This window comes from Pseudorasbora parva, chromosome 8 (genome assembly GCF_024679245.1).
Source record: "Pseudorasbora parva isolate DD20220531a chromosome 8, ASM2467924v1, whole genome shotgun sequence".
Taxonomy (NCBI): Eukaryota; Metazoa; Chordata; class Actinopteri; order Cypriniformes; family Gobionidae; genus Pseudorasbora; species Pseudorasbora parva.
In genome coordinates, this window is record NC_090179.1 from 23,494,530 (window position 1) to 23,518,113 (window position 23,584).

The window sequence follows — 23,584 nt, forward strand, 5'->3', positions numbered from 1 at the left end:
CAATTAGCCGTGCCCTAAAATCCAATCCTGCGGCGCAGAGAGCCACATCAACTAAAGCCATCTAAAATAAACCTTATCGTATTCCGTTTAGATGAGGCATCGGTGATATTTACAGCTGGTCTGAAGAAACGCAAAATGAAAGATGATAAGATCATAGGGTTACCTGCCTGCAAAGGTACTAAAATATAACTTGAAGGCTCTGACAGGAATTATTTCCATTGGATTTTGGTGTGTTTTGAAAGTGTCTGTTGACTTTTGCACGATGTGAAAAGAAACAGAAGCTGCTTGGATACTCACCGAGTTCACTCTCGGAGGGACGTTTGTCAGCGTCATGGATCTGAGAAGAGAAGATGAGAGAAAGACAACATTAGAGGCATGGAAGGAGTGTTTACAAATGAACTAGGAAGTAAATAAAAGTCCAACCTGGAGGCAATCAACAAAACATTATTCGTTTTGACAAGAAAATCCAGCACTTTTAAAGCATGTCAATAAGTACAACTTAAACACTAAGGGAGAGAGATATACGAGTTACAACCTTTCCCAAGACTAAATAAACTGCAAACTAATGGTTATTTGAAATGTAATAGTTATTCGAAATTCTAAAAATGTAGTCCTCCTGGGAAGTTCTTGCAGACAAGATCAGATATCTAAATTACAATGCAATGTCCATTTAAGTGTTTTTATGAGGAAAAATTGGCTTCTTGGGCAAATTGTATAGGCTGTTTATATGTTTGCATTTGTACAACTTTGTAGGAAACACAAAAAGTACATACTGACATATAGTGGGGTCAAAAAGTCTGACACTACATTGAAAACCTGGGACTTAAAATTAAAATAGAAATGTAATACAGCGAGACTTATCTTGGCTCTGACCCCCTGGTAATTTGGCTCCAAATCTCATGATATTGTCATTTTGTGGATAGTGGATTATTACCCAGTAAATATACAGCCATTACTTTTATTATTTTGGCTTTCAACACTATGTAGGTTTGTCCTTCTTCAGCAAAAACATGTACAAAATCAAAAATTTGAGCCTGAAATTGTGGTTGATTCGACATGGAATGAAACTTTTGCCATTTATTATATCTGTTCTGTTATTTCTGTTTATGTTTTGTTATAATCTGTTCAGAATTCATATTATGTAATACAAAATACTATCAACCACAGATAAAAATATCAAGTTTCCCCAACGGTAATTATGACACTGTGGTTTCGATCAAGTATGCAAATCTCCTAAACACGATCCTTCCGACATTAAGCCAGAATAAGTCTCCCTGTATGCATAAATTTGCAGTTCAATTACATTTCTAAAAGAACAACAAAATGTGGAGATGATCCTCTGGGTTATTTGAACTAATAAATCATGATTCACCATGTTATTAGTTCCCTGCAAATTGTGCGGTTTCGGTGCCCGGAGCTGATGCCGTTCTAACCCTGAGCGCTCAGCTCAATTAGGGTATTAGGAAGCTCATTCTGCCACCAAAGCTGTCAAGCGCTACCAGCCGACTGTGGAGGAAAGAGCGAATCGATCACACTTCCTGTTGCAAACTTTGAACGAGCCTTCCCCGCTCAAACCAAATGTCCTTAGGGACATGAGGAGAGATGCAAGCTAATTCCAGCAATAGTCGGTGTTCTCCCTAGTCATATTGTGGCATATTAGAGGATAACAAGGAAAAAGGGAGATGGCTTTTGATTTATTGCTACCACTCTGCTAACAATTACTCTAGTCCTGAGCTCCAAGCAGCCCTTCGAGAGCACAGTTTAAACAAGTCATATATCTTTGCAGGGCAGAGCGTGGCACATCATTACAGTGAGAGAGAGGCTGAATCATCAAGGTGACGTTGTGAATCATGGCACGGTTAAAGGTTCAATCCACAGCAACCCAAAGAGGAGAAAAAACATTGATTCTGAAGCCCCAAAGGACCAGGAAACTCAAAGACAAGACTTGCCAAGAGAGAAGAGACACCTCTTTGACCCTGAACAAAATACACAATGGAAGGGTACAACTAAAAGTCATGATTGTTTATGCTTTACATTTCCAATATAAGTTTTTTAAAGTTTTAATGTTTTATTAAGTAATAATTTCACAGTTAATCTCCAAATTAATGTAGAAGAAATAGAGTATATTTTAAATACTTAATGGCACTTTATGAATGAAGGCCAGTATCACTGATACTAATGCAGCTACTGACGTCTCAGATGTTTGTTTTTCCTGCAATTTTAAACATTAATTATAGCCATTCAACATTACAGTGTAATTGAAAGCTATCAAGATTTTAAAATGTATTAGGCTTCAAAAATTTTAGGCTTTTAATTTAAGTGAAAAAAACAATCTTATCATAAATGCAAAAAAATGTTATATTTACCTATGCCCTGTCAAATATAAATACATTGGATGCAATTTATGCAGTGCACTGCAGACTGTTTAATAACTTTGAATTATTTAACACTCGCAACAGCACGTTCTCTTTTGTCTTCCGCGCTTTAATGGTTTAATAATGCTGCCTTATCCTGCAGAATTACCGTAAATATGAGTTTCCTAGGAAACAAATGAATGCCCTCTGATATCATGTTTACCAATGGGGAGTTCAGAAATAATTTTAATACCCAAATTCCAGAGATGGGCGTGCCACAAACTTTAAACATCGAACTAGTGTTGTATCAGGATATGATTTAATAGTTGTTGTTTTTTTCTCCAAAAACAGCTTGTCTTGTCATTAATGTAGTGCATATTGATATACGAGTAATCAATTTAAGTGTATTGTAATGTTTTATACACAGAAAAAAAATCCCTTGCATTTCACATTTCAGAAAACGGACAAGGATAGCAAACATTTACGGTTGTCAGTGTATGTGACACTACAAGAATGTTGGATTTCATATGATTTTTTCAATAAATAGGGACTAAACCTGGTGTCAGCCATGATTCCTGTTCATTTCGACAATAAAACACATGAATGCAACAAGCTCGTAATCACAATTTAAGATTTATGGAATTATAAAATGTCCAATAGAACATTAAGGCTGCATAAAAGTGTGCACTCTAAGGTACAAAACCGAAAGGGTACTTATATGTACCATTTAGGTGTGAGTAAGGTACAGAGATGTACCTTTTCACTTTTGTACCTTAAGGTACTGCCCCAGTGACAGCACTGTGCCTTTTTTTCTGAGAGTATACCTTTAATATTGCCAATCTCATTTATAAAACGTTGTGAAGATTTCATCCTAAAAGTGTACATATGTACAGCAGCAGATTGTGCGTAACATGCTTCTCCACTCTGTCTCCTCCCCAAAATCACCATATATGGAGTTTACAATGCCTAGTTTTACTATGCATGACCTCATCTGCATATCATTTGCATGCATATTCCCATCCACGTGACACCATGTTTAACACTGTCAAAGGTAAAAGAGATTGAAAAATATTAGATATGGACTATAAATGCCATTTGTGCCTTACACAAACAAAATCATTCAATATCCTTTTATGTTGTAGAATAAATATATCAATATATCAATAAAAACTAAATTATTTTTAAATAAAGTGTTATTTTAATACAATTAATTCATTTTAAACACTTCAAATCAAATCAAATTAATGCAGTTTTGCTGATAATGTCCCTGAATGAAAACTCGCTCTCTCCTTATTCTGCTACCGGTGTAATCTTCATTACATACCCGGGTCACCGGAGGATTTATATGTTTCTAATAAATAGACTGATCGTTAACACCTTGACAAAATCATAGAATTAATTTGTGGGCTAAAATTGAAGACGAAAATGTTATAGAGAGCACATGCTTCTTCATGACGGTTTTGAAATGTAATAGTAGGCTAGGACCGATGATGAGTAGCGATTGTGCTTCATGACTGTATTTGCAGACTTTGACATTTTATGATATATGCACATTAAGGAAAATACTTAGTGTTCTGCAGTTCTCTAATAAAAGGGTATTTCATGCTATTCTGTATCACATCGTGCCATCTCGTCCTGCGCTCCTGTTGTGGACAATGTGACTGTAAGGCAGCGCTGATTATTATTTTTTACATTTTTTGCATACATTTTGAATTACGTTTGGATTTTACTAGATGCCATATAACTTAAAACGATCAGCACAAATAACACTATTAGATTTAATCTTCATGATAATGTGGAACGTATGAAATGGAGTGAAAATTAAATTATCAATTGTCATTCATTCTTATAATCATTCTTCTCACATTTATTTTCTACAATCTAACTTCAGTTCACGACCTCACCATCTGTGTTACCAATTTCCTTTGTCTCCAGAATGCGGGTATGCACAGCTCAAAGTTTGCTTAAAGGTGCGCACATTCTTCCATCAAGTTTGTTTTTTATAGATCACAACCTTTGCGTGGGAACTGGCGTACGTACGTTTCCAGCCTCGTTTTGTGTGTACGCACGCTTTATAAATGAGACCCCAGAGCATGACATGTTGAACTTTTGTAGCTTATCCATGTTGTGGCCACGAAATAGATGCAGAACAGTCAAAATGTGCCATCTGAGAAGCGTTAAATTTTAAATTTGGGTGCATAACTAATAATAGGAAATCTACCTTGAGCATCAAATCAGCATATTAGAGAGTTTTCTGAAGGATCATGTGACACTGAAGACTGGAGTAATTATACCAAAATTATAGGTTTCACAAGTGTGAGTAACAATGTATTTACCATGTGCCACAATTGCTTTTTCCATGTCCAGGTTGTTTGATATTTACTAGGCATTTATACTGTAACTGTAGTAATTCACCGAATGATGAATATCCTATAAGAACGACAGTGTGATAAACAATGACACATTCATTCATAATTCTGTTTACACAAAACTGTAGGTATTTGTTAATTATAACTGTGGTAGCTCCAAGTACAGTATTTGGCACAAGACTTGTAAAGCATATGAAATATGCATAAATTATTTGCATGTTTGGTAAATGTTTCAACTATGTAACGAGATATTATCAATGCTGGAATTTTATAAAATGTAACGGCCTGTTGAAAATGATTGTAATATGCAAAACTGTTAACCAATCATAGCAGTGGCCTTTAACTTCCATCTCTTGAATGTGGCAAGCCAATCTAAACGGAGTACATCAAGAGAGTGGAAACAAGATAGCATATTACTTCAAAATAAAAAAAAATAAAAATGAAATGTAAAAATCTTGATAACATTATAAGTGAAGTTCAGAGAAAATTATAAAATAAAATAAAAATGAGGTTTATAAGTAGGTTTTGGCCAGAAAAAAAAACTGCCTCCTTTCTCACAAAAGACATTACAATTTTCATATTTTCAAAACAATTAGTCAGTGGGCTGTCTGAATGACTAGTTGGTCAGAAATCCCTGCATAATAAGGCTGGTTTATGTCCAGCAGACACCATCAGATGTGGATAAGTGGATGCTAAGTGCAGACTTCAAATAGGTTAACTGACAGATTTTGAAGAAAACAAGAACCATAACCTTTTATTAAGTGTTATTAAATAGAACTATAGTCCTCACAAAAACAAAACAACCTAAAGACCATGCATAATAATAAGAGCTCTGCTCACACCAGGCGATTTGAAATTCGACAGTAATTGTCTTGAAATGTACTGTTGAGCCGGTGAAAAAAAAAAAAAACACACTGCTTTGATGGCTGTTGAGGTGGGGGTTTAATGGCTATGTATTAAGTCACCTTTGCAGAGGGTTAACTGACTGTCAGCATGCTAAAAGCCTTTATGAGAGGTTGCATGTCTAAATTCAACCCCCATAGAGAACCACCACAAAAAAAAAAAAAAAACCATCTCAATTTACTCTTTTTTTGTATATTGATTTAAAATGAAAGTGTGTCATGAGGAATGTCACCACTGATCGAACTGTACACATCTTCCCCCAACCCACCATAGACATAAATCATCTTACAACCTTAAAAATAAAGGTGACAGGAAGAATCAAAAAGGGGTTTTTATGGTGATGCCATATCCTCTTAGAAAAAATCATTTTTGAAAAATGAAAAGGTTTTATTTTTGAAAAATTCATTTTTGAAAAATGAAAAGGTTTTATTTTTGTGCAATGAAAAGGTGCTTTTGATATGAAAGGTTCTTCATGGAACCATTCATCCTGGCAGAAAACCATTTAAAAACCTTTATTTTTAAGAGTTTATATACAGCCCAATACAGCACCAATATATCCACACAGAAAGTTCTACACGCATGCTTTCTCGTTTTCATCATATAATCAACAAGGGACTAATCTAAATATGTTTGAAGAAAGTGGATAACAGGATGCCAGGCAAAATGTCTGCATGGTTAGTCAGATTTTTGATCTGATTTCAATGAGAGGAAAATTTATGCATGGGTAGAAAGGACCATATCAGAAGTGATTTAAATCAGTGCCAGGGGTGGGTAGAAGGCACTGACTTAATTAGGCTCAGTGGTTTATCAAGCTCAAGGGTTTCTTCTCGTCACATACTTACTGAAGCGGACTAAACAGGAGAAAATGGGCCGTTGCAACAGTTGTTGTCTGGATAAGAGATTAAACACAAATCAAGAGGAGTTGGTTGTATCATGCTACTTGTGGTTTAGGCAACCACGATCTTGTAGTTTCACCACATTAAAATTACAATACCTACTCTTCCACTTCTCTAAAACCACAAAAAACAGAAGAGAGTGTGTTTTTTGTGGGCATGAGATATTTATTCTATCCCAAGTTAACTGCTGGAAAATTATAATGTTCACATTCCCACTATATAATCTACTAACACTTTCTATTTTCTACACTCACATATTTTTAAATGGAGACTTTTAATTGTGAATTAAATTGTATAATAATTATGTATTTGTTTAAAAAGTAAGGTTTTTGGATTCAAATATCCAAAACCACTAGAAGAATGTTATATATTTTGTTGACTTTCTTGCATTATCCCAAATGTTTTTCAAGAATGTTTCAATTTAACCAGGACACAGTTCGTACATATCAAAGTGTGTAACAAGTGTCTCATAGTAGCTGCAGAGCGAACGCAGAGTAGCATTATCACAACTTTAAACACACTCAAATGTATCTAAAGTGATATAACAGCGCTGCGTTATCCCACATACGCATGACCAGAAGCAGCAGAAACAGTCCTCTGGGGCTACGCCTTTGTTTTGAATAAACGACCTCTAGCAGTGTAAAATTATATATTGTGGATTTAATTCATTATGAATTCATTTTAAAGAGGTTTTCTTTTGGGGATAGGCTTTGGTTAAGGCCTTGATACACTCACAGTGAAGTTGTTTTGTGTTGTAGAACCCATGTTAACACCAAAGACGCTTTAATATATCATGTGTTTATATAGCTCAATTGTTAAAGGCTTCAGTTAAGGACCTGATACACTCACAGAGAAGTTATTTTTTGTTCTTCGCTTAGGGGTAAAAAACCTTTGAAATATGCGAGCAGTGATATACTGTTAGTGAACATCTCGAAGCCACCCACACTGCTCACAACGCAGTTTAGATGAATATGTAAATGTGATGCACGCTTTTCTCTCCATAACAAACATAAACAACAAAAATCAGAAAACGCCAAGAATTTCTCATAATAAAGCATAAGAATCTGATCATAATGTGGATCATTCAGCATTCTAGTAAAATCACGTCACGTTACATTTATTTATAGCACTTTGAAAGCTTTACAGAATTAAACATGAAAACCAGTGCAAGGGTCTAATTTAATCAGAATTACAACTTTATTTTCTATAAAGCGGCTCTCCGGTATGTGTTTATGTTTTCACTCGCAGACGTCCGACCTAGACAGAACAGAACAGAACAGAAGAAATGAACCAGAGAAGATTTCCAGAAGGCAGAGCCTCAGCCCACACGCTATCAGCGTGGACCAATGGTATAACGAAGGTTTTTACTAGGCAGAGTGAATTTTTTCAGTTTGCTTTGGCAAGCTGTTTTGAACTCTCAAAACAAACTCCAAATGAACTTCGTTTTGGCCTGATTTGGTTCTAAATTACATCACATTCTGTTTGAAGTATATCGAGGGCCTTTATAATTAGTTATAATCTGAAGAGTGCTGTTCCTCCCCAGTGGACCGTACGGCTGAAAGAACCTCAGATACTTTGATCCCCTGAGATACAGACAATACAGGCATCTGTCACCACTCCACAGCCCACTGAGTGAAGATGTGGGAAAGCTTCTTTCCCTCCTGTATTCACAATCCCCATTGTTCTCTTCACTTAGTTCAATCAGAATGATTATATTAAAAATATATAATGTTCTATGTCAATTCAAGTGAATTAACAGTCATGTTCAGTATCATTTGAAATGTATCGGTGCAACTGGTACAATGGTCTCACGTCCAGAGAAATAGGCCAAATGGTAACACAAGTTAAAGAGTTTCTTCTATACACTCAACATTATGTATCTTTCAGATGTCCTGTATGCCACTTTTATTATTTATTTCAAATATTATGTCTATTTATTTATTTTTATTTCAAATGTCTATACAATTATATAAAATTATCAATAATCCGTTGTCATTCTAACCTAAATTCCAGGTATTAGTAAAATGCAGTAAAAAATAAATAAATAAATAAATAATAATAAATAAATAAATATATATATATATATATATATATATATATATATATATATATATATATATATATATATATATATATATATATATATATATATATACAAATTTTAATTGGAATTTAATTACTTTGTGCGCTGAAAAGACAGGACATGCAGGAAACCTTCAAATCATACAATTGGACACCATCACTGGGCTAATTGGGTGGCTCTAACATAACTAAACGATTAAGAATAATTTTTGTTAACTGAAGATAAGGCTGAAATAATATATTAATATTAAATATTTAAAAAAAATAGAAATGCTGCCTTTGAAACTAACTGAAATAAATGTAGTTAACTAATGTACTATGTAGATGCTTGTTAAATTAAAGCTAATATAAAGTTAAAAATAAAAAAAATGAAATTACAAAATGCACATAAAAGTATAACATAAGCTGACAATACAAAAGCTAATTCAGAATATGAATAAATACTAAATATTAGTATATAAATACCAAAATAATAACCCCCCCAAAAAAACCAACAATTCTAAAAAAAACTACAAATTCATGAATTATATTATCTATATTATTATTATTATTATTATTATTATTATTATTATTTCAATAAATTAAGAATTTTAATAAAAAAATTAAAAAAACAAAAAAAAAACATGGTTTAGTTTTTTTTAAGGATAAGGATGTCCCTAAAAGAATGCTAATGAAGGTTTGTTTTTTGGGTGGATACCTGCAAATACAAGATAGAGAAAATTACAGTCAAAAGAGAAAAAAGCAGAAAAGCGGAAAAGAATGAAGGACAAACTTAACCCAACAACATGCGTTACATGTGGGAAATCAAAAACAAAAACAATGCACCCAGAAGCGAATGGCTGTATGTGGGCATTGCTAAGAATATCAAATAAAATGCACCAAGACACATGTGGGCAAATCTTTTTTCTTGCTTCAAGGTCAAAACGAGAGCATCATAAATTCTACACACTGTGGCATCTCAGGACTGCCGGGAGCCTCTTTCGCCATTGGTACAACTGTCAATGAACCAATTACTATTCAATGGCAGAGAACGAATGAACTTTCCGTCCTGTCCCATATATATCCTAGTTTAAGGAATTGTTGTCACAAAGCTCATTGGAGGAGGCAGTTTGTCCCTGATCTGGGGAATGAGTCTAATGATAATCCCTCATGATGAATGTTTCTCCTCTTCCTGCAGGGAAGGAACCGTGTAAGTGAAGCCCGGGAAAGTGATGTTCCTATACCATTTTCAATGCTTCCAAGTACGTCAAAAACACTCTTCTGCAGGATTTTGTGAGATCATCAGAAAGGACAGTTCAGCACAGATGGCGAAGCCTAGAACTGCCAATCCAAGCACGCCGAGATTGCAAGCAGCAGCAAGTAGCTTGAGTGACATTTGCCAGCTGGCTCTCGATATCCTTCATCTAAACTAAAACTGACAGGCCTTAACCTGTTTGAAGAGGCAAAAATGAGTCACCAGTCGTTTCACATGGCCAAGGCTGCAGGAAATTACAGGGTCGGGCTTAATTGGAGTTGGGTTTAATGTGTGTGCTCGCCTTCCGAGAGCAATTCAATCAAGGAAATCTTCAAGAACATCCTTGATTGTAACAATCTTTCTTTTTTTTAAATTCCATATGCAGGCCAAGGTTGGTTCGCTCTCTCGGTTCCCATGATATATGGGCGAGTATTCCAGCACACACCAGTGACCTGTTGAATCTCATTTGCCCTCTGTTCCCCGAGCCATTGAGATTCAGAGTCCAGCGCCTCTCCTCGAGCTGAATGACCAATGTGGCCGGTTATTGAGAAAAAGGTTGACAGCAAAGGTCATGCAAGACTGAAAAGCTGAAGATGAAAACTGCACCTTGGTATATCTTTTATGAGGTGTTGGATGTGTTGTAAATCACATGACATGCAGGGTTGTGGATTCTTCTTCCTATTTCAAGGCGAACTGTAATCCCTGACCTGCATCCAAGAGCAAGGATAAGTGTATAGCCCAACAACAGAATTTGCATGCAACCACTGACTTGTACAGACATGGTGTTGAGCGCAACGGATAGGCCTGTGTGACCTTGCTAGTAATTAAATGAAAATGTAAGCAGTCTTTAGGGTTTACGAGAAGTTTTGGGTCTTCAAAGGGATTGTTTACCCCAAAAATTAAACATCATTTATTTTGCAGAACACAAAAAGATGTGACATTCTGAAAAATACAACAATACAATAAGAACTGGGGTACAAATATAGAACACTGGCCCCTTAGCAACTTCAACTAGGAAGAATTTATTTTTATTTTTTTAAATATCTAATTATTAATTACAGTCCCTGACAAAAGTCTTGTCGCTTGTGTACAAATTGACCTAAAGTGCCGCTGAAATATATTTCTAATCAAGATCTTTTTACAAGAAATGGCTCATTTTAATCCCACCAGCTTTTGTGATAATGTTTCAGTGAAAAACTAAACTTTCAAAAAGTATTCTAATATTCACAGCTTGGTAAAGCCCATTGAGTCAATTTTTGCAAAGACATAAGTGTTGTCACCTTGTCATATGAGCTTCACCTGTGACTAATAATGGATCAGTTAGGTCTCAAGTGTGTATAAAAAGAACCCCAGTACACTAGACCTTCACATCAACTGCAACTAGACCTCTGCAAACATGCCTAAGATTCACCCTGAGACTAAAGTTTTGATTATCAAGAGGCTGAAGACCAGATCCACTGCTGATGTGGCAGACACCTTCAATGTGTCTCAGCGTCAAGTACAGAGGATAAAAAAAAGATTTGAAGAGACTGGAGACGTTTTTGACAAGCCCAGGTCAGGCAGACCCCGCAAGACAACTGCTCGAGAGGTACGTTTGTTGGCTCGAAAATCCAGGTGGCCAGCCCATTTTCCACTGCAGCAGAGCTCCACGAGACTTGGTCACCTGAAGTCCCTGTGTCAACCAGAACAGTTTGTCGGATTCTGTCTCGAAATGGCCTCTATGGTCGAATCAGTGCCCAGAAGCCAGCACTAAACAAAAGACAATTGAAAAACCGTGTGGCATTTGCCAAGGCCCACAGCCTGCTAAAAGGATGGACGCAGGAAAAGTGGCAGAAGGTGGGTTTTTCAGATGAATCTTCTGTTGAATTACACCACAGTCGCCGCAAATATTGCAGGAGACCTACTGGTGCCCGAATGGATCCGAGATTCACCCAGAAAACAGTAAAGTTTGGTGGCGGAAAAATCATGGTCTGGGGTTACATCCAGTATGGGGGTGTGCGAGAGATCTGCAGGGTGGAAGGCAACATCAATAGTCTAAAATACCAAGAAATCTTAGCTACCTCTTATATTCCCAACCATAAAAGAGGCCAAATTCTGCAGCAGGACGGTGCTCCATCGCATACTTCCATCTCCACATCAAAGTTCCTCAAGGCGAAGAAGATCAAGATGCTCCAGGATTGGCCAGCCCAGTCACCAGACATGAACATCATTGAGCATATGTGGGGTAGGATGAAAGAGGACGCATGGAAGACGAAACCAAAGAATATTGATGAACTCTGGGAGGCATGCAAGACTGCTTTCTTAGCTATTCCTGATGACTTCATCAATAAATTGTATGAATCCTTGCCAAACCGCATGGATGCAGTCCTTCAAGATCATGGAAGTCATACAAGATATTAAATTTGGATCTCACAGCACCACAACCAGAGGTGGGTAGTAACGAATTACATTTACTTCGTTACATTTACTTGAGTACATTTTTTGGGTAACTTGTACTTTTAGAGTATATTTAAAAATGGGTACTTTTACTTTTACTCAAGTACATTTCTTGTGAAAAAACTGTACTTTTACTTCGTTACATTCGGTGGCGTTCCTCCGCTACTGTCAATGGTGATAGTTAATTATATATTTTAAAATAAGTTATGACTTGTTCGCAAGTCTCGCGAAACGTTGGAGAGGCTGCTTCGCGAGAGGTGGATACGCATCACCCGCATAAAATTAGCGCGCGTTTAGTCAGAAGATGATGGCCGAAGCAGAGGGAGATGTGTGAGCTACGGCAGATCACCCGTACGTGGCCTCAAGTTCAGCCTGTTTTCAGTCAAAGATGTCAAAAAGAACAGTTTCATAATGTAATGCATGCTGTGTGCACCAATATGAACGGACATCTCAGCATACAATAATTCCAGCTCCAACCTGAGAAAACATGTTTTAAAACAGCGGTAAGTGTAACAATGATGCCTATATTTGAACACTATTAATGGTAAATTGGTAACTATGGGCACTTTTCCTTTATTGTAATGCTATTTCACACACTGTCCGAGTGTTTTCCTCATATGCTCTCTTGTGCAAGCTTTGACAAATCGTTTGAATCCTCCGTACACACGTCCACAAACAAACGTTCACATCTGCACATTTACATATCTTTTTTTTCTCATAAAACGAGCAACCTCATTGCCAAAATGTACCTGTGACATTTTTGCAAACCACAAAATACGTACCAATACACTGCAGTTTCCAACAAAAATGAACACTATCAGAAAAACTGCATTTTTTAGTCTATTTGTAAACTAAAACATTTTGAATTTTGCGTCACAGCTCCATGTTCTGCTTTTCTGATTCACCAGACTTGCTCGATAGCTCAGCTGATACAGATTTGTATTTGCAATGCGAAAAGCTTGAGAACCAACCCCATGAAGAACTATCGAGTCATGATAAAAGAGCTCAAAGACGAGTTCTAAACACAAGCTAAAAATACATGGACACAATTTTATTTTTGTCACATTTGCTTTTGTTAACACTTTCGGGTAGGTTTAGTGTGGGTGTACGTTAAAAACACAACGTAACAGATGTAACAACATGTCAGATTCACGCAAATCTGTTCTGGAAAAAAATGAGCTTTTAGCGCCACCCAGTGGACATTTCACTTTGAAACTGTCGCAATATGTACGTATTGGTACATATTTTGTGGTTTGCAAAAACGTTGCCATAGGTACTGATGAGATCAGGCTAAAAACGAAACAAATTGAATAGCCTAATGTGACATCTTGCATTTATACACATATCCGGACAGACAACAGTCTGCAGTGTATACACACATTTAAAAATGGGACTGTATTTTTAAGAATGCATATACTTATAAAAATATAAGAGCAAAGTATGTTTTAAAAAGAGCTGTGGTTAGCCCAGCACACCATTAATTTACACTGTTTAACCATTAAACACACACACACACACACACACACACACACACACACACACACACACACACACACACACACACACACACACACACACACACACACACACACACACACACACACACACACACACACACACACACAGATCGAATCCTGTTCAATCAATCAGATTGACACCTGATTGGCACACAATCAGATCGAAAGTAACTAGTAACTAAGTACTTGAGTAGTTTTTTCATCTAATACTTTTTTACTCTTACTCAAGTAACTATTACGATTGTTACTTTTACTTTTACTTGAGTAAATATTTCCGTAAGTACTTGTACTTTTACTTGAGTAAAGATTTTGGCTACTCTACCCACCTCTGACCACAACTTAATTTGCTGACATATTTTTGTATTTGCAGTAAATTTGTTCAATTTCTGTATAGGCGACAAAACTTTTGTCTTGCCAAAATTTGACCTTTCTGTCTTGATTAAATGATAAATATTTTTTCTGTGAAATTTTTTTATTTCAGTGCATTAAACATCATTTGGGAGGGTTTTAGCTTTTCATATGAGCTATTTCTAACACCAATGAATTTATTAAAAGTCAGGTTAATATCAGGTATTTCTAGAAAATAGATAAGCAACAAGACTTTTGTCAGGGACTGTATTATCACATTTCTAATATTGTGAAGAAAACGTCCATTCACTCTCAAGGGGAAAAAAAAGTTACAAAAGCGATCACTGGGGTGTTACCTTTTAAAAATGTTCACTTTTGTTATTTTGAGGTACTATGTAAGGTAGCAATATGTACCTTTTTTCTGTGAATGTACAGTAATCTGATTTCACAAAGCACAAGGATATGTTTATAATAAAAGCCTAACACATTGTAAGGAGTTGACAAGACAGCTCTTTTAGCCTGACTTCCCATGTTCTTGCACAACATATTAACTTAGACAGTGCCATTGTGATGATATGCCAAATCTGAAATATCTCATTGTGCTATAATGCGATCATCAATCATTTATCAGGGAAAGTCATTAGCTGCAGTTGGAACCTCAACAAGCCCAGATGCAACTTACTGCTGACTAAAAAACAACTATGTTTATTTATAGATGTCATGAACTGGCTTTTAAAAAACATTTATACTGTTGTCTGAGCTCAACTTATGACGTTTGTGTGTTTTTTACATTTAAAAACATCATAACTAATAAGTAATAGGCTATTTCTACACTGGTTTTGAGGATGGAGCACTGGAGACTTGGAAGTAAACGCCCACGGCTAGGATTGGATAATATTTGCATATTTAATGAGCCTCTCCTCCCCTATCAGTTCACATGAGGGAGGGATTGTTTGGCTGGAATAATTCTCTGAACGGGGCTCAGTCAAAACATTTTATCAAACACACAATTATTTCTCTCATCCATCAGTGATTGATTCGTATTTTTATTACTTGGCCTGCCCAATCGGTGGATATAAGCGCAAACCACATACACACTCTTCAAACACAACAGAGATCAAGAAATGAATATTATTTCACTATTTATGATTCAACGGCCTGCTGACATGCTTACGTTTTGGTAGCCTGTCTGGAAACACAAAGCCCCAGGACGTTGGGCTTTGCGAGCCCTGGGAGTCTGATCTCGCAATGAACCAACAAATAAGGGATTCTCCAGCCTGTGACAGCGTGGTTATGCTCTGTTAGACACTTCGAGTACACATAACTAATACGATCTGTAACAATGCAATAGCTACTATAGCATATTAAAAAAACATGCTTTAAACTTAATATGTCTGCAAATCCAGTGTTGACCTGTGTCTTGTTTACAAACGGTTATCTTGCAATCTTCGGCATGTTTATTGCTCAGTGAAAGCGATCGGTTTAGCTCCATAAATCGGTAGGCAGGGCTACAGAAGCAGCGTTCACATAGAGGTGCCGTTTCACCCCTCTAATACGTCACTGATTTAAGAGCTCTGGTGTCTATAAAATTCTTCTTTTACTAACAAGGAAGTTTTCAGCTCTGAAACTTACAGGATATTATATATATATATATATATATATATATATATATATATATATATATATATATATATATATATATATATATATATATACACACACGTCATGATGTTAGATGCATTTGTTCTGTAGCATCTTGTAGTAAATATAGTGCAAGACGCTACAAAACAAATGCTGATCGAACATCATGAAAGGACATGATATGGAAATAAAACAATATATTGACCTTTAAAACTTTTTTGAAATGTTATTCTTATTCTTATGCGGAACACAAGACAACATTCTGAAGAATAAAATAAGAACTGGAGTACAAGTTTATAACGTTGGTCCCCACTGACTTCCACTGTGGAAGAAAAAAAAAGAGAGGCAATTTTCAAAATGGAAATAATACACTATACAATACTAAATGTTATTCTTATTTTTAATGTTACTCTTATTAATGCATTGAATCTCACTGAATTATGTCTTAGCAAATATTGATATAGACTAATTAAATAAAAATGACAATATCACGTAATTAATTTGACTATATTCGACTTGATATAGTAGGTTGACAGCCCTAAGAAACGCATAAAAAGAAATGGCAGAGAAAGAGAAACTTCAATGACAGAAAAAACATTAATTTGGATTCTTGATTGCGACCAGTCAATCCTCTCACCACATGTGCCGTCTTTGAAGAGCATTGATTTAACAGTAGGAGGGCCTGAACAATTGGTCATCGCGTCATCCTGCTGTGCAAATCAAAAGAGGCATCTCAACTATTTTTTGTCTATTTCTTTTCCTCTCCTTGCATCTGAAAGGACCTAGGAATCTATTCATTAAAATGTTCACTTTGGTATTGATAAAAACAATAATGGAGTGCTTTTCCTTACACTCAATCAACCACAAGAACCTTCAACTATAGTGAGGTTATACTATTTCACTTTTTAATTTCATCACTTGAAAAAAGAAGAAGGAAACATCAACAAAGAAAAAGAAAATTGCTAAAAACCCAAGATGTACAAGCACATCTGAACCCTGGCCAAGGTCTAAACATAAGCAAACGACATCTTCCCATCCATGAGTTATAATGTACTAACTTCCTCTTTCACCTCCTCTCTGTCCTTCGTTTCCTCTCCTGACCCAGAATGTCAGTGGCATTTGTGCTTAAAACTCAACAAAAGCTACACCAGAGCATGAATGCATTAACCGTGAAACCTATCAGGGGAAAGCAGAAACGGCTGACACAACAAAAGAGAAGAGCGTTACTTGCGGCGAGGATCATGCTCTCAGCATTTCAGCTGTGAAGGCCCCTGTCAAAGTCCTTTAGAGTTAGACAAACTCAGTGTTGTGTTTATTGCAAGACAACGGCAGCCTGGCAAGTTGAAGATGGATCTGGTACCAAATAAGAAACAAGTATAGATTAAAATGCAGAGATTAAATTAACTAAGGGATGCACCTCTTGGCAACTAAGGATAACCGATAAAAAACAGCATGTTGTGGCAGATAACTGATAAATTGACTTTTTGCTCTCTGCAGTTTTCAACCCTTTCAACTCCAGAATATGGACATTCCAATGTGATTTGACCAGTGCATAACTTCTGCTTTTTAATTTACTGACATCTTGGTGTTATGTTTCATAATATGCATCAGACTGTTCCAGTATAGAGCAAAGATCTACAGTAGCAACACTCACAAGTTCATAGACTTGATATAACTTGAAAAATATAACTTGAATGCAATGCAAGTTGCTTTAGATAATTAATGCATAAATGTAAATGTGATTAATATGTGTATAATTAAAATTAAAATTTGTAATTAAGTCATGCACAAAAGGGGTGCACGATATACATCAAAAAGTAAATATGAATGAAGAAATGTAGTTTATTACAGTTGTGCATTTACTCTGAAACCACATTTCAAAACTTTCTTACACTACAATAATATTTTATAGTCATATTGAATTTAGTCTCACACTGATGTTGAATGTTCAATGCTCACTGAATGTTGGCTAAATGTCTGACGCATATAACACACTTATCTGGAAACACTTCAGGAGTTTTTGAAGTCATCATCTGATATGAATTCTACAGGATGTCCACAAGACGAGTGTGTTATGCCCTTTATCAAAACTTCCTCGTGGAAGAAGAATGCCGTCGTTTTTACAACTGTGACAATGAGCATTTACCAGGATCAACGGCTGGATTTTCAAAAGTATGTGAAGTTTGTGCCTGCATTGTTTCAGTAAACTTGAGCTAATCATTTATAGATGCACGCACGTCTGTTATTGCAGGGGCATCAACTTTTTTTTACATTTTCATGCCCCTAAACATGATGTGGACCAAAACAAACTGTGCTTGCATTACACGTCAGTCAATTGTCTTCTTGGGCGGTCCTCGTCCAATGAAAGCTGCGATAAGAGTCCAGACCTTCTGCCGGCAGTCTGAAGGTCTGGCTCAGAAATTGAATTGGTCAAAAACAGCAGGAATGTGGTCTTTAAAAAAAATGTGGAAAGCGATTAAAAACTAAATTGATTATGATTTCAGTTGGTTCTTTTAAAGAGTAAACCCAAGTATTACCACCATATTTCAAGTTTGTTTGTACATCAATTGTTCAACTCTAAAAGGATTTAAAATTAAAAAAAATAATTTTCCAGCTCTTTTTTCTATGAAAAAATAGAGTTATTCTACTTCATCTGGTGAAACTTCTTGTATGCATATATTTTTTCATATCGCAGAAAAACACAATATTGCAATGTCAGTTTTTGGCCCATTATTATGCAGCGCAAAATGCAATTATTTATAAGAAAACCTTACTTTTATATTGAAATACCACTTTAAAATCAAGTTCATAAAGAACATTAAAAAAAATCATTAGGCATGCTGGAATGCTGATCCATAATTGGTGCACTTTCAGCAGAAGGGGTTATAGCCGAAGCTTGCATTTATGGTGCTGAAGACACAAAACTTGTATAAAGGGTGATGAGCCAGAGAAGCATACAAACAAAAGAACAGGAGATATTATAGATCTACAATTTAAAAACAAACAGCTGGCATATTCCATTATACAAGAGTAAACATGCTTCCACCCTTACCTTTCTGGGACTCTCCACATCATCTCCTTTCGCAGTGATGAGGGGCACTGTAATGAAATAAAAGAGGAAACATCAGGCCACAACAATGAGGGCTCCAACATCAATCCATTTAACATGTTGACAAAACTGCGACACACAGTCAGTGGTCTAAAAGCCTATGACATTCCAATGTCAATGTTAAGTGCTGCTCCTTTAAGATCTAGAAGAGAGAGAGTTAAAAGCCATCTGATTAGAAGAGTCTCTTCCCCTTTAATCTGTACCAGTCGTTAGGGACTTCTGTCACTCTGCACCACATGTATTTTGCAAAGTTTTTCATTAGAGCAGGAGAAGCTTCTCTCAAATTACATTTCCATTGATCCAGGGAAGAGAGTCGCTTTGAGAGTAGCCCCAAAATCGATATCGAGCGTCAAAACGGCAGTCGCAGAGATGACTTTTCGTGCCAGTGAAATCATTGCGAGTGTGCTTCGGCTTCTGAGAATACGACGGGTTTCTGGCCATGAAGCTGTCCTTGGAACAGTTCATAATTGCTCCTTTTACTTATCTGCTCCTCAGGTGACATTATCAGAGCAGATGTGTGCCTTAAAACTCCAGATTAACTCATATGAAGGTTAAAAGGAATTTGCTTCTTGCTATTTCACAAGTCCACTTGCAACCTGTGAAATCTTTTATATAACTCTTTAATGAGGCTGATGTTTACACCTCTGGGCCAATAGTTGGTTTGAATTTTATATTGCTTCTTTATCCCTGGCCCTGTATGCTTGTAACTAAATTATTTATGGAGTCCAGTTCTCTGTAGATGTCTAAAAAAAACTGTTGAGAAGCCTGCAGAAAAATTCAAGCAATATGAATTAGCTAGGTATTTCACAAACACACAAATGGTGGCAAAATCCAAAAGTAACAGACGGAAATAAATTCTGGCCTAGTGTTATGCTGAATTAATTAAATATGCATAAATGAATGGCTCTAGAAATATCTGCTGGCTGCTTAAGTGAAAACCATATTTAAATGTATTAATGTAGACAGTGATGACAAATAACATCTAAACACATTTAAAAGATGATGATGACTGGTAAACCTAGCCGTAGAGAAAAGAGGAAAGACATCTAGATGGCAACATTAAAAGTTGACTTTGAAATGAGGAAATATTGAGCAATATCACAAACGAGGGGAACCAAAAGGTCATGTGTAAATGTAACCTGATTATGTGAGCTCATTAGACATAAACAGCACGAGTGGCTCTGTGGATCTAATTAATACTGTTGCTGAAAAAAATATTTAAATAAATGTATGTGCATATTTGTCTTTTTAATGTCATGCTGTTCGCGCACACAGCTTTGCAGGGTTCAGGGAATAACCCAACATGCTCACTTAAGCTTTTCTACTGTTCATGGATCATTGGAAAGGACAAATTTATGTAGTTTGTTTGTTTGGATGCTTAATATGAATGAACAGAGCTTTAAAAAAAAAAGGTCCCTGTGTGGCATTTTAAGTCAGTTTTATAACAGAATAAGTAATTGAATGCTACTCTATATCTTGTATATTATAATAAAAGCAATTTTATTTATGTTTCAATTGCTATCATGTAATACTGAAGACTGGAGTAATGGCTGCTGAAAATTCAGTTTTGCCATTACATAAATAAATGGCTTTTTTTAATGTATTAAAGTATTTTAAATCGCAATAAAATATTTTACAATATTTTATTGTATTTTGATCAAATAAATTCAGCCATCGTAAGCATACGGGACTTCATTTTTAAATCTTGCAGACCCCAAACCTTTGAACGTTTGGTAGTGTAGGGAACAACAGAGATAAAGGGCCCTATATCATAAATTAAACATGTGACAATGCATCATTTTTAATTTATTTATTATTTAAAACTTTAATATTAATTTATGCAATTGAAATGCCTTGTTTTATAGTAAAATTACACAGTCATAGCCATAAATACAATGGTAGTAATAATTGGAATAATTTCTTTCGTTTTTTTCGGTTTTCCGCCTTGGTTTCCGGTGCATCCCTATAGCACACACCCCTTAAAATGAAGCGTTCAGAGCAGAAGGCTAAAATCAGGGTAGGAAAAAAAAATAAACTTTTATTTCTAAATTATGACCATTTTTGATCTACAAATCATGCTAACATTATAAGTGCACATCATTAAACATAAAACAATAAAATAATGCAGTTCATGACCACATTAAATATGAGAGTTTCATTATAAATATGGTGATAATCTCAAAGGTAGACACCTAACTTGATATTTACAATCTGAATCTAACCATGTCATGTGAATAAATGTCAGTCGGCTGTTTATCATGTTACACTTTTGTGCCCATAGCCCCAAAAGCACAGGTACCCGTTACCCCAAATACCATAATTTTAAATATTCTTCCATTACTGAAAAAATGTTGCGTTCAACCAAACCTTGCGCTGTTGCCTGCAAACGCATCAAGGATCAGCCGATTTTTCACATGCATCTTGAAAAGCGGATTTTTTGGAAAGTGTAGTAGTCTCACATAGCCAGACCTTCAGACTGACGGTGGAATTTCTGGACTCCATCCGGCAGCAAATCTAATCTGCCCCCGGGTGTCGTCTAGCAACTCTCAATACCCATCTGAGCTGTAAACGCCAAACTCTTGCCGGGCAAATCACATCGTGTGAGTCGGTGAGCGGGGCCATAATGACAACGGCCGAGTTGCGTTTGCATGCTTCTAGTAAACACAGAAACTGGCGAACAGCGGTCTTCGAATCAGCTTTGGCCGCGACTCTGGAGTTAAGCTTTTAAGTTAAGCTTTTCTTTGAGAAAAGAACAAAGAACGGCACTGAAGTCATTCTTAAAAACGGAAGATGTGTTCAGAGTTTTGCCGACTGGTTACGGCGAATGTTTAATCTTTCAACAAGCTCTGTTTCACCTTCGTTGCTCTGGTTGGTGTAGCGCTTTCCTATCGTGTGCAGAGGGAGTTTGAAAGACAACCGTTTATCCCGCCCCTCGGATTGAGCCCTGCCAATGGTGAGTTTCCAGACCAAACATCTTGATGTGGGTCTGGCTTGTCAGGCTAGCCGTCTGACTGACATGTGACTCAACCAATCACAGTTCGTTATGTTCCGCATCATGTTTAGGGGCGTGAAAATGTTGATGCAATCTATAAATTATTAATTAAAGAACGTTGTTCTTTATCGAACTTCATACTTAAAAAAAAAAATGCTGCCTTTGATCCTGTAAATGCTCATTGTCAAAGTTGTAAAAACGACGGCATTCTTCTTCGAGGAAGTATATTATATATACTTTTATCAGAAATCTGCATGTGCAACATTTTGTGCCATTGCATATCATCTACCAATAGTGTCACTAGTAATCTACTAGTGCCCACAGACATGTGGCCAAATGTAGTATGTTTAATCTGACCCTATGATCTCTAGATAATATCCACATTGGCCACTGACAAACATTTCAGCTGACCACTACTAGCTAACCTACGTATCTGTCTAAGAATCAAGTAAATGTGTGTGTGTGTCTGGGTCACACAAATGCATTCATGTTAAACAACTCCTAGAATACATTTTCAAATTTTTAAGATGATCTTCCAAAACACTTTAAGCCATCACTTTTCCTTTTCTTATAAAATGTAAGCCATTAATAATAAATAACCCATGGGTGGATGGATTTACTCTTCCCTGAACATTATTGCTGCTCTTTTTCCACTGTGGCTGAATCATAAAAGGGCCATGGCATTTTCAGCATATCAGTGGGTAGGATGAGCCGAGGCCAGATATATAAATTCTGCTGTTGCTGTCAGATAATTCCTCCAACAGTTTCACCCAAGCATTGTGTTGTTTACAGTTGAAAAATGCACATTGGCACTGCCTGTCATCAGGATAGCTTCCCTAATGTGCTCTACTTTCATAGCGGCAAAAGCTAGATCAGATTTTCACCTCAAATCTAATATCTTGTATTAGTCCTCTGACAGGATCACAAAAGAAAAGCAATAGGGGAGACTCATAATACCTACATCTCCCCGAGCGAATCATAAATGCAATTGTAAAATCAAAATGCAAGAACTGTACGCGTTTTATATTAAGAGCCGAATGCATTCACTAGCACTGTTTCACTCAGCCAACATATTAAAGCGAAAAAGAAGCATTAAATAGATCCATCTTGAATTCTAAATAATTAATTCCACATAAATAAGATCAACTTTTGAGTGAGAAAATAGGTTTCAACAAAGAAAAGTGCGGTTCTCTCAGCAGAAAGACAGGCTACATTCTTACACAGAGTCTGTCAGGGTGGATTAAATATGCAACATTTGGCTTGAAAACCTTGGCTTCTTGCAGGAACGCATCCAAGTTCACTCCTTGTTCTCTGACATCTGTCGCAAACTTTCAATCTTTTCATGCCGGTCCCCTGAGGATGTTATAGGGCGGGAGAGACACACACGAGGGCCATTTACCAGCTCTGTAAGCTCTTGCACGTGGCCGCTGAGACTACACCACTATATAGTGCCCTCCTTTATTGCCAGTGTTCCTTTTGACAACTGCAGGCTATATTCTTGATGAAATACTGCAAAGAAATTATTTGCCTGAACTGACGACATCTGTGCACAATTTTTACAAAAATGCAAAGAACAGATGCTCCTTCAGATGAAGAACAACATAGACAAATTAGGGAAATTAGAAGCATTGGATAAAAGCTACTTGGGTAATCAAAGGGTTTTCAAAGTCTGTTAGGAAGGATGGATGCACATTTACGAACAA

General features: G+C 36.3%; 1 protein-coding gene across 3 annotated transcripts in view; it reads right to left on the reverse strand.

Annotated features, from left to right (window-relative positions):
* The window catches only part of b3glcta (beta 3-glucosyltransferase a), a 113,392-nt gene that overhangs the window by 78,776 nt on the left and 11,032 nt on the right, over positions 1-23,584 (reverse strand). For all 3 annotated transcript variants that reach the window (XM_067450461.1, XM_067450462.1, XM_067450463.1), the window contains 2 exons: positions 18,833-18,879; positions 298-337 (listed from right to left, as the gene is read on the reverse strand). In XM_067450461.1, coding sequence (XP_067306562.1) covers positions 298-337; positions 18,833-18,879 — 87 coding nt within the window. The remainder of the gene's footprint in view (positions 1-297; positions 338-18,832; positions 18,880-23,584) is intronic.